This window comes from Phocoena sinus, chromosome 6 (genome assembly GCF_008692025.1).
Source record: "Phocoena sinus isolate mPhoSin1 chromosome 6, mPhoSin1.pri, whole genome shotgun sequence".
Classification (NCBI taxonomy): domain Eukaryota; kingdom Metazoa; phylum Chordata; class Mammalia; order Artiodactyla; family Phocoenidae; genus Phocoena; species Phocoena sinus.
In genome coordinates, this window is record NC_045768.1 from 36,306,996 (window position 1) to 36,323,441 (window position 16,446).

Below are 16,446 nucleotides of genomic sequence, written 5' to 3' on the forward strand. Positions count from 1 at the left end.
TATTAGGATGTAACAATTTTATATTATTTTGGGATAAGTCCCCTCCCCCAAAGGATTCATCCAGGATCCACTAGTGTACTCAAATAAATAAATAAAAGTAGAGAACACTGAAGTTTGTTGGTACACTCACCTCGTATTGGTGAAACAGTACATTAATAATTATGAGCATCACGAATTCCCTGGAGGTCCAGTGGTTAGGACTTTCACTGCCATGGGCCCAGGTCTGATTCCTGGTTGGGGACCTAAGATCCCACAAGCCACGCAGCGCGGCCCCCCCCCCCAAAAAAATATATACATATATACTTATATATATTTATAATATATATTATATATATATAATAATAATAATTAGGAGCATTAATTCCATGGCTGCCATATGAATGTGAACTCGCAGTAATAGCAAATGAAGGCAAATAAATAGCATAGAAGTTTGGGTCCAGATAGGTTAAAAAAAAAAAAAAGCAAGCTTAGAGTTAAGTCAGTAAATGAGGAACACCACAGATATAGTGTAGCTTAATTTCAGTAAGGTAATAACAGTCACTTATTTTATCTTTGTGGATAAAACCACAAAATCTTGCTTAAGCGTATCTGATACAGGCTAAAAACCGAGAACACTTAGGGGTGGTCTAGATCTATTCAGTTGTTGTTTTTTAAAAATTTTTTTAAAATATCTATCTATCTGCCTGTCTATCTATCTATCTTTGGCTGCACTGGGTCTTCGTTGCTGCATGCGGGCTTTCTCTAGTTGCAGCAAGCAGGTGCTACTCTTCGTTGCGGTGTGCGGGCTTCTCATTGCAGTGGCTTCTCTTGTTCCAGAGCACAGGCTCTAGGCACATGGGCTTCAGTAGTTGTGGCACATGGGCTCAGGAGTTGTGGCGCACAGGCTTTGTTGCTCTGCAGCATGTGGGATCTTCCTGGCCCAGGGCTCAAAGCTGTGTTGCCTGCATTGGCAGGCAGATGCTTAACCACTGCGCCACCAGGGAAGCCCTCTATTCAGTTTTTTCATCAACAACTTGGATTAGAGATATTTAAGAAATGTACAAAATGTCACAATCCTGGCAAGGACAGCTGATACTACATGAGATCAGAATCAAGATTCAAAATATCAACAGAGGAGAATACTAGGCTGAAACAAACAAGGAAAACTGAATGTGAATAAATAGAAGTCAGAGAACTTAAAGCTATTCAGAGATGGACTGGACCTTGGAAATAATTGACTACGGCAATGCTTTAACACTACTGATAAAGAAAATGAGAACAAGTTACTCTACCAGGGGTGACACCTAAATTGAGTAGAAAAACTGATGCACAATACCTAATATGAATTAGGAGAACTGGTAAATATAGTCCTGGTAAATCTGAAAAGTTGGGATGTCTGGGAACATTCCCAAGTTAATGGACACAAAAAGAAGCTTGGGATGGGGATCACTTTCTGCTCTGGGAGTCTACGATTCTCTTGAGACTAGCAACTACAGAGATAAGAAACAATATCTCATGGTGGTATGAGAATGGGCTCTGAGCTTGACTAGCTGAGTTCAAATCCCAGCTATGCCACTTACTAGCTATAAGACCCTGAGTAAGTTATGTAAGGTCTCTGCCCCTTAGTTTCCTCATCCATAAGAGGGGGACAATAATAGCAACTACCTCACTCACAGCAGAGTCTGGCAAATAAGAAAAACTCAGGAATGTTTAGTATTACTTTTGTAATAGAGTAAGAATAAGCAACCATGTGCAAGGGTCACAAAAATTTGAAGAACACATACTTCAGAATGCTCTATCTCCCTGGAGGAAAAAAAAAGGAACTGGGGGAGAAAAGCAAAAAATTCCAACAACAAAAAAAGACTGATGTAGATGCTCTAGGCAGAGGAGACTTCAGCACAACCCAAATAAGCACAGAACTCTACTTCTGTATATCTAGAGATAGAGACTCAGACCTGGCCTGCTGAAGGCACCTCCCCCACTTTCCACATCAGCTTTAGAGATTCAAGACTCACACAAAATTTTATTATTCTACTTTTTTAAAAAGTATTACTAGCAAACCAAATTCAACAGCATATTAAAAGATTTATACACCATGATCAAGTAGGATTTATTCTTGAAACGCAAGTTTGGCTCAACATACACAAATCAATATATGTGATAGACCACATTTACAGAATGAAGGTGAAAACCATGATCATGTCAGTTAATGCAGAAAAAACGTTTGACAAAATTCAACACCCTTTCATGATAAAAATACTCAACAAACTAGGAACAGGAGGAAACTACCTCAACATAGTAAAAGCCATATATGAAAAATCCATAGCTAACATCATACTCAGTGGTGGAAGACTGAAGCTTTTTCTAAGATCAAGAACAAGACAAGTGGGCTTCCCTGGTGGCGCAGTGGTTGGGAGTCCGCCTGCCGATGCAGGGGACACAGGTTCGTGCCCTAGTCCGGGAGGATCCCACATGCCGCGAAGCGGCTGGGCCCGTGAGCCATGGCCGCTGAGCCTGCGCGTCCGGAGCCTGTGCTCTGCAACGGGAGAGGCCACAGCAGTAAGAGGCCCATGTACCGCAAAAAAAAAAAAAAAAAAAAGATTTTAACCAAACTTTCCTTGCATTTAGCACTCTAGAAAGGAGTAAATTAAGCTCCAACACAGACTCTTAGCTATTCACACATCTATAGAATTGTACATTATGCTACTTACTCAAGAGTGAGGTTTGGGAGGAATGATTTCTTGACAGAACAGTTAGTACTTTTCAATATGATAAAACAAAGATATGTCCCCACCCCCCGAACCCCCACCCCACTCCCTGCCTACCTACCCTTCTGTTTAACTTGCTCCTAATGCCTGGGTATGACTTGAAAGAACTGAATGCATGCCTTCCTGCCAAGTATTCTTCTTACATGTGGATTACATCATTTTAACATCACAAATCAAGAATTATAGCCCTGTATAATCATTGCTATAAAGGAGATATAATTATTCTACAAAGTTTATAGTTAGTAAATCCACACCTCATTTTGTTTTACTAGGTATATATCTACAGGGTATATGGAAGGTAGACTGCTCAAAGTCAGACATCTTTATTGAGACTTTTGCATGATCAAGGCAAGTATTCAAAATTTTTCTTGGATAAAATTATTATAGTCATCCTTACAGATTATGAGATCTCACTTCCCAGTTCCCTGACCACCAGGGAACTCCCTATTACAGTCATCCTTTACAGTATAATGTTTTACTGCAATTCCCAAATACTCATCACCAAGAAATCAAGTATCCTTGGAAGACTCAATGTTCACAGAAGGATGTCAATTCCTGCACCAGTTATACTGACATTTGCTTTTGCCCTTATTCAGCTCAGCCATAACTTCAGTAAATTTCCCGGGAGAATAATCCCTAATTTACTGATATTCAATAACTTGGCTGAGAGGGGTTATATTAATTGAGAGACCATCTAAAGAATATGTAGAGTTGACCACTCATTATTCTTTTTTTTTTTTTTTGCGGTACGAGGGCCTCTCACTGTTGTGGCCTCTCCCGTTGCAGAGCACAGGCTCCGGACGTGCAGGCTTAGCGGCCATGGCTCACAGGCCCAGCCGCTCCATGGCATGTGGGATCTTCCCGGACTGGGGCACGAACCCGTGTCCCCTGCATTGGCAGGCAGACTCTCAACCACTGCGCCACCAGGGAAGCCCCCCACTCATTATTCTTGATTGGGGGTCTTCAAAGGCATGTAAGAAGACACACTAGGGCATGGAAAGAATATATTAGGACTTTCATTTCTATCTAAAAAATAAGACAAAAATTAAGCTTTATTAAAATTTAGTATATGGATTGGCAATGGCACCCTCACTAGTCCCTACATAAACTACAGAATGAAGTCATTCTTCCTTGACTGTGACAGTGACACATGACAGGTGACAGTGGCTCTACCTTGCACCACTCTGTGCCTATTGTGAACTACTGTGCCCAGTTAAATGGATTTACAGATCATAGTATCTGGTTTAACTAAACTAAATCTTCACAAAATAGCCAACTGGTTTTAAAAGATTCTTGCATAGAAACCATAGATGAAAGGTTGTTTGTTTGCTACAAGCACAAGCAAACAACAATAACAGAGCTGACACCTTTACTCTTAGTGTGAGGCCATCACCCAAAACACAAGGTTAAAAAAAGACCTAGGGGCTTCCCTGGTGGCACAGTGGTTAAGAATCCGCCTACCAGTGCAGGGGACACAGGTTCGAGCCCTGGTCCGGGAAGATCCCACATGCCGTGGAGCAACTAAGCCCGTGCTCCACAACTACTGAGGCTGTGCTCTAGAGCCTGCGAGCCACACCTACTGAGCCTGTGTGCCACAGCTACTGAAGCCTGTGTGCCGAGAGCCCATGCTCCGCAACAAGAGAAGCCACCGCAACTAGAGAAAGCCCGCGCACAGCAACAAAGACCCAACACAGCCAAAAATAAATAAATAAATTTATTTTTTTTAAAAAAGAGACCCGGGGCTTCCCTGGTGGCGCAGTGGTTGGGAGTCCGCCTGCCGATGCAGGGGACGCGGGTTCGTGCCCCGGTCTGGGAGGATCCCGCGTGCCGCGGAGCGGCTGGGCCCGTGAGCCATGGCCGCTGAGCCTGCGCGTCCAGAGCCTGTCCTCCGCGGCGGGAGAGGCCACAGCAGTGAGAGGCCCGCGTAACGCATAAAAAAAAAAAAAAGAGACCCAATAAGATCTAACAAGTGGTCTTAAAACCTGAAATTATCAAGACTATTTGAAATACACTTATGCACATTACTGCTAACAGTGAACCTCAAACCGAAGTACATACGGCTACATTGTCATCACAATTACAAGATTTTTAAAAACAAGGATCCAGAATATGAAAACAAATCTCTACAATTTTTTTAGTGATGTTTAAAGGCAAGAAACAACAGCAAAGCAAATTCCAAGTGAATCAAATATTTAAATGTAAAAAAAAATTTTTTTTAAATGCTAGAAGGAAACATGGGAATTTTAAAAAATAATCTATGTAGGAAAGCCTTTCCAAATATGACAATGAAAGACTGATAAATTTGACCAAAAAAAAATAAAACAATTCCTGCATAGCCAAAAAAAAATCTTAAACATAGAAAAAGGTGACATACTATATTGATGGGATTATGGAGAAATAGGCATTTTCATGCTACTGCTGGTAGTTGTATAAATTGATAGAACTTTGCTGGGAAGCAATTTGGCAATATCTAATAAAATTACTAATTTACATACCCTTTGACCCAGTAACTCTTCCAGGAATTTTCTTACAGATATATTCACAATGTACAAAATGACCACTTAGAAACTACTTAAATACCCATTAACCTAGGACTGGTTAAATAAATTAAGGTACATATATACACTGCAATTCTGTGAAGTGAATTCTATGAAAAGGTTCTGAGCTGGGTATGAAATGGTGTGATTTCCAAGACACATGTTAGGAGAAGAAGACAAGATACAGAACAGTGTTCGTGGTATGCTACCATTTGTATGAAAAATCTGGGAAGGGGGTAGCATAGATAAATAAAATATAAGATTCCTTATATATTATAAACTAATCTGAAAAAAAATACATAAAAATCTGATATACACTTTGTCACTGGGTAAATAAACAAACTTATGCCAAGAAATTTGAAAAATTCGACAAAATAGACACATTCTTTATGTTCAAAACTGATCTCCTTATCATCCCTGACCTACCAGGAGTCTTCTCCATCTCAGTTGATGGCAGCTCCAACTTTCCAGTTGCTCAGGTTACTCCCCTCATCCCATCCATCAGCAAATTATGTTAGCTATACCTTCAAAACACAACAGATTAGTCTAAACATATATCCTGACTATGTGGTGGCTACATGAATCTATACGTGTGTTAAAATTCGTAGACCTGTTACACACGAAAAATTATTTTACTCTATGTTAATTTTAAAATATATTTTTTTAAAAAAGACACCCTGAGGGAGTTCCCTGGTGGTCCAGTGGTTAAGACTCCATGCTTCTACTGCAAGGGGCAAGGGTTTGATCCCTGGTTGGGGAACTAAGATCCCACATGCCACGCAGCACAGCCAAAAAAAAAAAAAGATACCCAGAATCCAACCACTTCTCACTACCTCAATGACCACCATCTCTTATCTGAAAATTACTACAATATACAATATCCTCCTCACCAGTCTCCATGGTTCTCCTCTTGGCTCCTTGTAGCCTATTTCCTTCCACACAGTAGCCACTGTGGTCCTGATAAAATCTAAACCAGACCATGTCTCTCTTCTGCTCAAAACCCTCTAGTGGGGGCTTTTCCCTGGTGGCGCAGTAGTTAAGAATCCACCCGCCAATGCAGGGGACATGCGTTAGAGCCCTGGTCTGGGAAGATCCCACATGCCACAGAGCAACTAAGCCCGTGCACCACAGCTACTGAGCCTGCACTCTAGAGCCCGCAAGCCACAACTACTGAAGCCCGGGTGCCACAACTACTGAAGCCTGCACACCTAGAGCCCGTGCTCCACAGCAAAAGAAGCCACTGCAATGAGAAGCCCGTGCACTGCAAAGAAGAGTAGCCCCCGCTCGCCGCAACCAGAGAAAGCCCGCGCACAGCAACAAAAGACCCAATGAAGCCAAAAATAAATAAATTAAATAAATAAATGTATTTAAAAAAAAAAAAAACCTCTAGTGGCTCCCCATTTCATTTGGAGAAAAAGCCAAAATCCTTGTGACAGCTACAGAGCCCAAGGCAGTTGGAGCTCCTGTCCCCTGAGACTTCATTTCCTACGGCTCTCCTCATTTACTCTACTCCAGTGGCACTAGCCCTCTGCCCTCCCTTGACTACACCAGGCATGCTTCTACCTACTAGCCTTTGCTCTGCTTCCTCTGCCTGAAACATTCTCTTCCTTGATAGCCTCTTGACTAACACTCTCACCTCCTTCAAGTCTTGCACAAATCTCACCTCTGACCACCTTATTTAATATTTAATAATGCAACCAGCCCTTCTCTTCCCTCCACACCCCTCCCCATCTGTTCTCCTGATTCCTCTTTACCCTGCCCAATTATTTTTCCAAAGCAAATATCATCTTTTAATATAATTTGTTTGTTATGCTTACTATCTTTTTCCACCACCACCACTATTTTTTCCCTACCACTACAATATAAACTCCATGAGGGCAGGGACCTTCCATCTGTTTTATTCACTGATATATCCCAAGCATCTAGAAAAGTGCCTGGCACAGATTAGGTGTTCAGTAACTAGACTGAACTTAAGATTTAAGAATTTCATCCTAAGATGAGTAAGCAGTGAGGGCACTGAGATAATGGGAGGCCAGTTCACCTAGGATAACACCTACAGCCCACAGGGTGAACTCTGGCTTGTAGTACTTGAGTGAAATGGAAAAGAAGCCACTGGAGAGCTTCCAATAAAGGGATGTGACCTGACTTACTATTTTTAAATCTTCCCATAAAGAAGTCACTGGTGGAGATGGACTTTCAAGCACATTCCATAACACCCCAAAATTCCAACCTTATACTGCCCCCACACACGCACACAAGAAAAGAAACAGTAAAAGGAAGAATACTCCCAATCAGCTTTATGTAGCTAGTAAAATCTTGAAACCAACAACAAACAAAATAGTTCTAGAAAGGAAAACTACATATTAATCTCTGAACAAATTTTAAGTCCTGAACAAAATACTGGCAAACCAAATTTAGAAACATATGTCAATAATAATAGCTAGGACTTCCCGGGTGGTCCAGTGGTTAAGACTCCACCCTCCTAATGCAGGGGGCCCGGGTTCGATCCCTGGTCAGGGAACTAGATCCCACATGCCACAACTAAAAGAGCCCACATGCTGCAACTAAAGATCCTGCATGCCGCAAAGAAGATCCCGCACGCTGCAAAGAAGATTTCGCATGCGGCAACAAAGATCCTGTGTGCCGCGGCTAAGACCCAGCACAGCCAAATAAATAAATAAATATTTTTTTAAAAAAAGATTGTTGGGCCTTTCATTAAAAATAATAATAGCTAACATTTATTGAGCACTACGATAAATGAACTAACTCATTTAATCCTAACATCACTATGTTATGAATACTATCACCCATTTTACACATGAAGAAGCTGACACACAGAGAAGCTAAGTAATTTGCCAAAGTCCACAGATAGAAAGTAGAGATCCTGGATTTTAAAAATACCAATGAGATTCTGATTTAACTGCTCCAGAAGTTGGACCCTATATTTTTTAAAGCACCCCAAGAGATGCTGGTATGCTGCCGGGGTTGTGAACCACTGCGCTAAGTCCATCAGCTAAGGCTTCCCCCGCCCTGAGAGAGATTACCTAGACATAGCCAGGGCAAGAGATGTTTTAGTGAGGATTTAAATATGAAACAAGAAGCAGAGAGGAGAAAACATGATTGGTAAGATCCTTTCCAACAAGGAAATTCTATGATCATGTGTCCCCACACCGTCTTTCTAGAATTCTAGAAGGTATAAGATTTCATGCTATAACACCAAACAGATCCAATTCTACTTCATCTTTGGAGAACCCTGTCGGTCAGTTTATTCTCTGGCATGCAGTACCCCCAGCAAAAAAAAAATATGGGAAAACATACTAGTAGCTTGTAATACTAAAGTTATTTTCAGAACAAAAAACAGAGCTCTACTTTATAGAAAGAGCAGCAAAAAGAGGGAATAACTCAAGAGGTCAACCTAATGTTTTTAGAAAGTGTAACTGGAAAATTGTTACTGAGCTGCCCAAAGACCAAGCCTCCTTCCCACTCCACATCTGTTAACTAAAGCTGAAACTACAAAGCAATCCTAACACTACCCTCCCTGTATCCTGTTGTTGACACGGGGAATGTGGCTCTGTGAGGTCAGGAACTGCTGTCACAGGCAGGAAGCAGAGCCAAGGCAACAACTGCTACCCTGCAAAGTTTAGGGGAGGCTTTGTGAGAAGAGATGGGAGGAAATATGGGCTGCCTTGGCTACCCCAGCAGGCTCCAGGAGGTTGGCCTCCAGCCCACTGCCCCATCCATCTCCCCTCCCCAAGGAGAAGCACAAGCACTCACCGTTCCCCAAAACAGTGGCAACAGCTACTGCTAACATGACTTCTCTTTGATCCTGTAGAATCAGAGCTCCTCAGCCTTCAAGAAATTGGAACCACTGCAATTCCATCACTTCCCAAAACTACCCTTGCAGTTTTGGCACTGATTTTAAAGCTTTTTCCAGGGTGGGATACAGGAAAAACTATTAAGTCAAATAAATAAAATAACTGCAGATTGAGCTCAGTGCCCTCAGACTTGGTTGTTCAGTAGGGTAGGCAAAGAGCCAACTGGTTCTACCACTTTCAATTCTGTGTGCTACTTTCCAGAAATGAGAGCTGATGTAGGTAGTCTCCCTACCTAAAGGGTGTTAGAGACCTAATGGTCCAGCCACATAAAACTTCTGACCATTTCTTCCCACATTTCTCCCATCTTACGCCTTGGCTGATACTGCCTACCAGGCATGCTCTCTCCCACAACCCTTTCTGAAGTGCTTCTAACCTTCTTTTAAAGCCCAGCTCAAACTTCACTTACTATAAGATGTTCTCCTAAATCCCACACCCACTCCTGTATTAACTTCATTTAAGCTGTTATAAAATGGCACCCCTCACCCTTTCCCCTTTTTAGATAGCCTTGTATCTGTCTCCAACAAGAAATCTGGCAGACAATGATGAAGTTTCATAGATCTTTGTTCACGTCTTTCAGTATCTCATACAAAGAAGACCTTTAGGAAATATTTATTAAACAGTACGGAATTCAAGCCACATTCAGAGAAGTTGCTCTGCTGGTCTGACTTTGGCTTGCTATGGACACAATATGGTGCCCTTCCTCTTTACATGTCTTCTTTTGTTAGCTTGCTTTGAATATTAACTCTTTAAAAAGAATTTTACTATTTTCCTTCCTATATATGATTTTTGAGTTTTTTTAACTGAATATAGTTTACATAACATAAAATTCACCCTTTTAAAGTGTACTGTTCGGTGGTTCTTAGTATAGTCACAAAGTTGTGTAATTATTACCACTATCTAATTCCAGAATGTTTTCATCAACCCAAAAAGAAACCCTGCACCCGTTAGCAGTCACTCCCCACTGCCACTCCACCCCTCCCCCGCCAGCCCCATAACCACAAATCTACTTTCTATCTCTGACATATATGATTTTAACAAAGCTTACAGTACTCTTAACTGTGCTTTTATTATACCTTAAAGCCAAATTTTACCTTCAAAAAGAAACAGTTTCTCTTATTTTAACATAACTATAAACAAAAATGTGATTTAACACAGCAACTTACTAAGGCATCATTTCAGGATACAAAACAAAAACTCTTACCAGAAAAATCAGCTTACATGTCTACTTTCCCACTTGTTTTTGTTTTGTTAAGCTTCTTACTGAAGTATAATGTTCATATAGAAAAGTACACCTATCATAAGGTATACTTTGATAAGTTTTCAAAAACTGAGTACAAGTATAACCATCATCCAGATCAAAAACCAAACAGAAGCCCCACCATGTGTCTCTTTCAGTCACTAACCACCTCCAAGAGTAACCACTATCCTGACTTCTAGCAGCATACATTACTTCTGCTTATTCTTGTACTTTTATAAATAGAAGCATATAGTTTGCAATATAGAAAACTTCTACAATGAAATTCTGTGCCTTGTAATACTCACCATAATCTTCTTGTACAAAGCCATAACATTATCATCATCAAATGGTAGAAAGCCACACATAAGTACATATAAGAGTATGCCCATGCTCCAAACATCTGCCTGAGAAGGAGAAAAAAATAATAATTTTTTAAAAATTAGAACGCATTTCAAAAGGGCACTACATGGAATCATCACAGAGCTGGAAAAGAGCTCAGAAATCTTCCAATTCAACCTGCTCCTTGTACAGTCTGAAGCCCAGAAAGGAAGGCTTGTCCAAAGTCACCCAGTCAATGGCAGGCCACCCAGGTAGGTCTCTTGACCAGTAACCAGTTCAGTTCAGAGTGACTAGTTCAGTGCACTCCCCTCTAATGCTCAATAGAAAATCATTTCTAGTTGGCTTGGATGGATTCGGCATGATAAGGAAGAAGATGAGACTAAGTCTCTGATTCTTTTTTAAATTTATTTAGGCTGCAGTGGGTCTTAGTTGCAGAATGCAGGATCTTTGCTGTGGCATGGGGGATCTTTTCTTTTTCATTTTTTTTTTTCAATTGCGGCATGCATGCGGGATCTAGTTCCCCGACCAGGGATCGAACCTGGGCCCCCTGCATTGGGAGTGCAGAGTCTAACCCACTGGACAACCAGGGAAGTCCCTAGGTCTCTGATTCTGAAAGACAAAACTATAGTACTACTGAGGGTTTATTACATATGAGGATTATGTAAACATGCATGAGGATATCAAAACAAGTCTTAAAATTTACTGCTGATAATCTGCAAATGTAACTAAGCTATACTGTAAAGTCCTCTCTATGTAGAGACACCTTAATAAAGTTCAACAATTGATTTTTCAAGGATCGAGAATAGAAATTAGCCTGCCAGCACAAATAGCCCTACAAATCTCAAAAGCCCAGAAAGGATACAGTAGAAACTAACACGATATTGTAAAGCAACTATACTCCAATAAAATTTTTTTTAAAAGGGGGGGGAGGGGGCAAGAAAAAACAGTCCCAGAAAGGAGCTTAGCCTTTACCTTAGGAAAATTTTAAGAGGTAAAAGGGCAGCATGTAGCATGTTTAAAGAAAAAAAAAGGTGGGGCGAAAGGACAGAGGGGAGAAATAGAGTTAAAATAACTTCAGCAGCATCACACATCTAGGTAGTACCTATACTAAATAACACAAATTTCACACCTAGTCCTGCCTACCAAATCGCATCAAATTATTAGGACTCAACTAGGAAGCCCCAAGTGAACAATTTACTTTCAAGCAAACACCAGATTTTTCTTCCAAGTTGCAGGAGGTCAGAAATTAACCATTTATGCCTGAAAGATATCAAATACTTCATCTATAAATTGAGTCTTGACGGCATGGCACTCCTGACCACAGTGTTATAGTCAAGGTAAAGAGACTACACAGGGAAGAGTGGGCTAACATGGCCTCATCAAATGCCATAAGAAGAGGTCAAAAGAGAGATTACATCTGAGGTTAAAGGAAAAGATGAAGAAAATAGTAGTAACATCCCCACAGAAATCTACAAAAGCCTACTAGAGAGAAAAAAAAGCAGAAAAAGTATTCTTCAGTTAATGCATCAAAGCACCTTCACTTCACTGTTTTGAAATGGATATGAGAATAAATGAATCAACTAAAACCATAAACCAAAGAAAATACAAGTAAATCTATAAGCTACCAACTGCCAAATAAGAAATAAATAACTGGGGGGGAAGAGGGGTTTGAAACCACTTCCTCTGAGAAATTACAAAATGAATTAGAGATGTTTACCATGGAACATTCCTTAAAGCATGATCTGGACCATAAGCAACAGAATAACCAAAAGTACTCTTTTTAGAATGAAGATTGCTAAAGCCCCACCTCAGAAAACAAAACCAAAAACTCTAAACATGCACAGCCCTGAGCTCTGCATATGTTAACAAGTGCCCCCAGACAATTCCTTGGTACACTGTCCTTAAGAAACTGTCCTAGAAGGACAGAAAGTTGAACTAAAATGGATAAGAAAACAAGATCCTATAGGAAAATCTTGATGCATTCAAACCAGCAGGGCCTCATCACCAGACCTCTAGGAATCTTGTGAGCATCAGGCATATGATTACCACTCCTTCTGGGAGACTGAATGGAACAGTGCAAAGAGTAGAGGTGTGCAGTAAGGCCTCACTCAGTTCAAATCTTGACCCATAGTTGCCAGCTGTGACCCTGCAAAGGCACTTAATTTCTGAGCCTCAATTTCTTCATCTTCTTTATCTTATGAAACAGAGTAACAGTATTCGCTCCAAAGGATTTTTGTGAAAGGATCTATCATGTGGAACCCTTGTGCACTGTTATAGGAATGTAAAATGTTGCTGCCACTACAGAAAAGAGTATGGCATTTCCTCAAAATATTAAAAATAGAATTACCATATGATCTAGCAATTCCACATTTGGGTATATATCCAAAAGAATTGAAAGCAAGGTCTCAAAGAGATATTTGTTTCTATCAGCATTATTCACAATAACCAAAAGGTGGAAGCAATCCCAGTGTCTACACACGGATGCATGGAAAAATAAAATGTGATATATACATGCAATGGTATGTTATTCAAGCTTAAAAAGGAACAAAATTCTGATACACAACATGGATGAAGCTTGAAGATATTACACTATGTGAAATAAAGCAGTCACACACACAAAAAAATATTGTATGATTCTACTATACAAGGTACCTAGAATAGTCAAACTCATAGAGACATAAAGTAAAAGGGGGCTTCCCTGGTGGCACAGTGGTTAAGAATACGCCTGCCAATGCAGGGGACACAGGTTCGAGGCCTGGTCTGGGAAGATCCCCCATGCCGCGGAGCAACTAAGCCCGTGAGCCACAACTACTGAGCCTGTGCTCTAGAGCCCGTGAGCCACAACTACTGAGCCCATGTGCCACAACTACTGAAGCCCGTGCGCTAGAGCTCATGCTCCGCAACAAGAGAAGCCACTGCAATGAGAAGCCCGTGCACTGCAACAAAGAGTAGTCCCCACTCAACACAACTAGAGAAGGCCTGCTTGAAGCAACAAAGACCCAATGCAACCAAAAATAAGTAAATAAAATTGATTCTTAAAAAAAAAAAAAATTCAAATTGAGGGACATTTTACAAAATAACTGGCTTCCTCAAAGATTTCAAGGTCATGAAGATAAAGAAAGCCTAAGGAACTCTTTCAAATTAAAGAAGACCAAAGAAACACAACAATGCGATGCATGATCCTGAATGGAATCCTGGACTAGAGGGAAAATATAGCTATAAAGGACCTTACTGGTACAATTAACACCATGTGAATATGAATTGTGGATTAAATAATTGTATCAGGGACTTCCCTGGTGGTCCAGTGGTTAAGAATCCACCTTCCAATGCAGGGGGCGCAGGTTCGATCCTTGGTCGGGGAACTAAGATCCCACATGCCACGGGGCAACTAAGCCCAAGCGCTCTAGAGTCCGTGTGCCACAACTACTGAACCCGCCCACCCTGGAGCCCGCGCACTGCAACGAAGAGCCCACGCACCGCAACCAAGACCTGATGCAGCCAAATAAATAAATATTTAATAAATTGTATCAATGTTAAATTCTCTGATTTCAATAACTAAAGTGTGGTTATAAAAGAGAGAGTCCTTCCTTTAGGAAATATATACATGGTATTTAATGATAAAGGGGTATGATGTCTCCAACTTACTCTCAGTTGGTTCAAAAAATAATACACATACATACAAACATAGAGAATGATAAAACAAATAGGGAAAAATATAAACAATTATGAATTTGGCTAAATATATACAGAAGTTCCTCATTCCACATTTGCGACTATTCTGTAAGTTTGAGATTATATCCAAATAAAAGGTCACCAAAAACAAGTTAGTCCCCATCTTCTCATGTTACAAATTAAGTAAACCAGCATATCTCAAAGTTTCTCCGGCATAACACCAGTTCCAAAAGATGCTCCACGTAAAAAGTGGATTCTGTAGGTGCATAAAATTGAGACTAGCTGCCGTCTGTGATGTTCTACTCTCAAAGGACACTGTACAGGGCTTCCCTGGTGGCACAGTGGTTGAGAGTCCGCCTGCTGATGCAGGGGACACGGGTTCGTGCCCCGGTCCGGGAAGATCTCACATGCCGTGGAACAGCGGGGCCCGTGAGCCATGGCTGCTGAGCCTGCGCGTCTGGAGCCTGTGCTCCGCAACGGAAGAGGCCACAACAGTGAGAGGCCCGCGTACCGCAAAAAAAAAAAAAAAGACACTGTACAGGAACATATTAAGATTTGGAGATGTCCTTAACTAAAGAAAACTGTTCAACCTAGCATTTCCAGATCTTCTGACAACTAAACCTTTTTAATTTTATGATACTAATATCAGCAAAACCAGTACTCCAGAGAGTGGAAGGGGCTGACTAGCTCGCGGTAGCCAGTGGTTAAGCAGGCAATGCCCAGGCCTTCTGAGCCTGGGCCTCTTACACGGGACTGCTGGCCTTGAATAGTTGGCTGTGAACAAAGTACACGTTTTCTCTGTGCTAACCAGCATCTCTGAAAACTGCGCCTATAATCCTGGCCTCATGTTCTACCTGGCTGGACTAATCAGTCTAAAACGATGGCACAGTTAAACAGAAAAGCAACCACAACAAGCAACCACGACAACCAGAAATATATCCTTGTTTCAGAAGTATACTGTGTATTATTATATTTATTGCAAGTTGTTCATTTCACTTATTACTTTACATATCTCACTCTCTGAATAGACAGCTCTTTGATTAACAAGTTTATTTCTTACCTCATTACACCCTCAACATACAGTGGCCTGACTCACTACAGGTCACCAATAAACATACATTGGTTATATATTGAATTAATCAGTGAATAATTACCTCTGATCCCAGATATGATTTGCCTTGTATTAACTCAGGTGCTGCATAAGCAAGACTCCCACAGCATGTCTGTAGGTGATAATCCTTGTTACCCTGCCAATAAGACAAAAATGAAACACTTATTAACTAGAGCCCTTAAGAAAATTAAAACCCTGATAAACATTCTTCAGCACAAGCAGAGAGATGCTAGATGAAGAATTACCCCAAATAATGAAAATAAAAGACTTCTGCTGCCAACTCAATACTCTGCCTATGTGCATGCACGCACATGTGGCTTCCTCTTCTCTGATTTCCAATACCACGACAACCCGACGCAAAAAAAATTCTTCTCCCCTTAGCTCAGTCAAGTCAGGTTCGTACTTCCCTAGGCATCCATTAGCATAATAATCAGCTTAGCATACATCCAAGCACCCATGTCTTCCCACTCCCAAGTACTCAAGGAAAAAGGGTTATTTCTCTATGGGACCCTACCTCCAATATCAAATCTTTACAAATACAGAAGAGTTTCTTTTCCCCTAGAGGGAAGAGAGCAAATGCTACACAGAATAGTGCCTTGGGAGTCTGCTTTCTAGACTCGGTTATAACACAAATCACGACCTGAGCTTCCAGATTGTTCAGATGAGGAATCTGCTCAACCTCCTCTGGTCTCCCACAGAAATATGGAGACATAATGAAAATGATACCACTGCCCAACAGTTATACAGAGTTCCACAAATGGCAGATGACTTGTGAAATTGTGAGATTTCATTTACAACTGCTACACACACCCAGAAGTAAGCTCCTCATCTTAGGAAAGCTGAGGCCACCCTCTCCCAGCCAACCCCTGCTTTTTGAGATGGTGTCTGTGTGGGTTGAATCTGTGGCAGCCATAAATAAAGGCTAAGG

General features: G+C 41.0%; 1 protein-coding gene across 4 annotated transcripts in view; it reads right to left on the bottom strand.

Moving 5' to 3' along the window:
* Nucleotides 1–16,446, bottom strand: part of MELK (maternal embryonic leucine zipper kinase) — a 79,211-nt gene that overhangs the window by 44,807 nt on the left and 17,958 nt on the right. For all 4 annotated transcript variants that reach the window (XM_032636347.1, XM_032636344.1, XM_032636345.1 and 1 more), the window contains 2 exons: nucleotides 15,562–15,654; nucleotides 10,702–10,800 (listed from right to left, as the gene is read on the bottom strand). In XM_032636347.1, coding sequence (XP_032492238.1) covers nucleotides 10,702–10,800; nucleotides 15,562–15,654 — 192 coding nt within the window. The remainder of the gene's footprint in view (nucleotides 1–10,701; nucleotides 10,801–15,561; nucleotides 15,655–16,446) is intronic.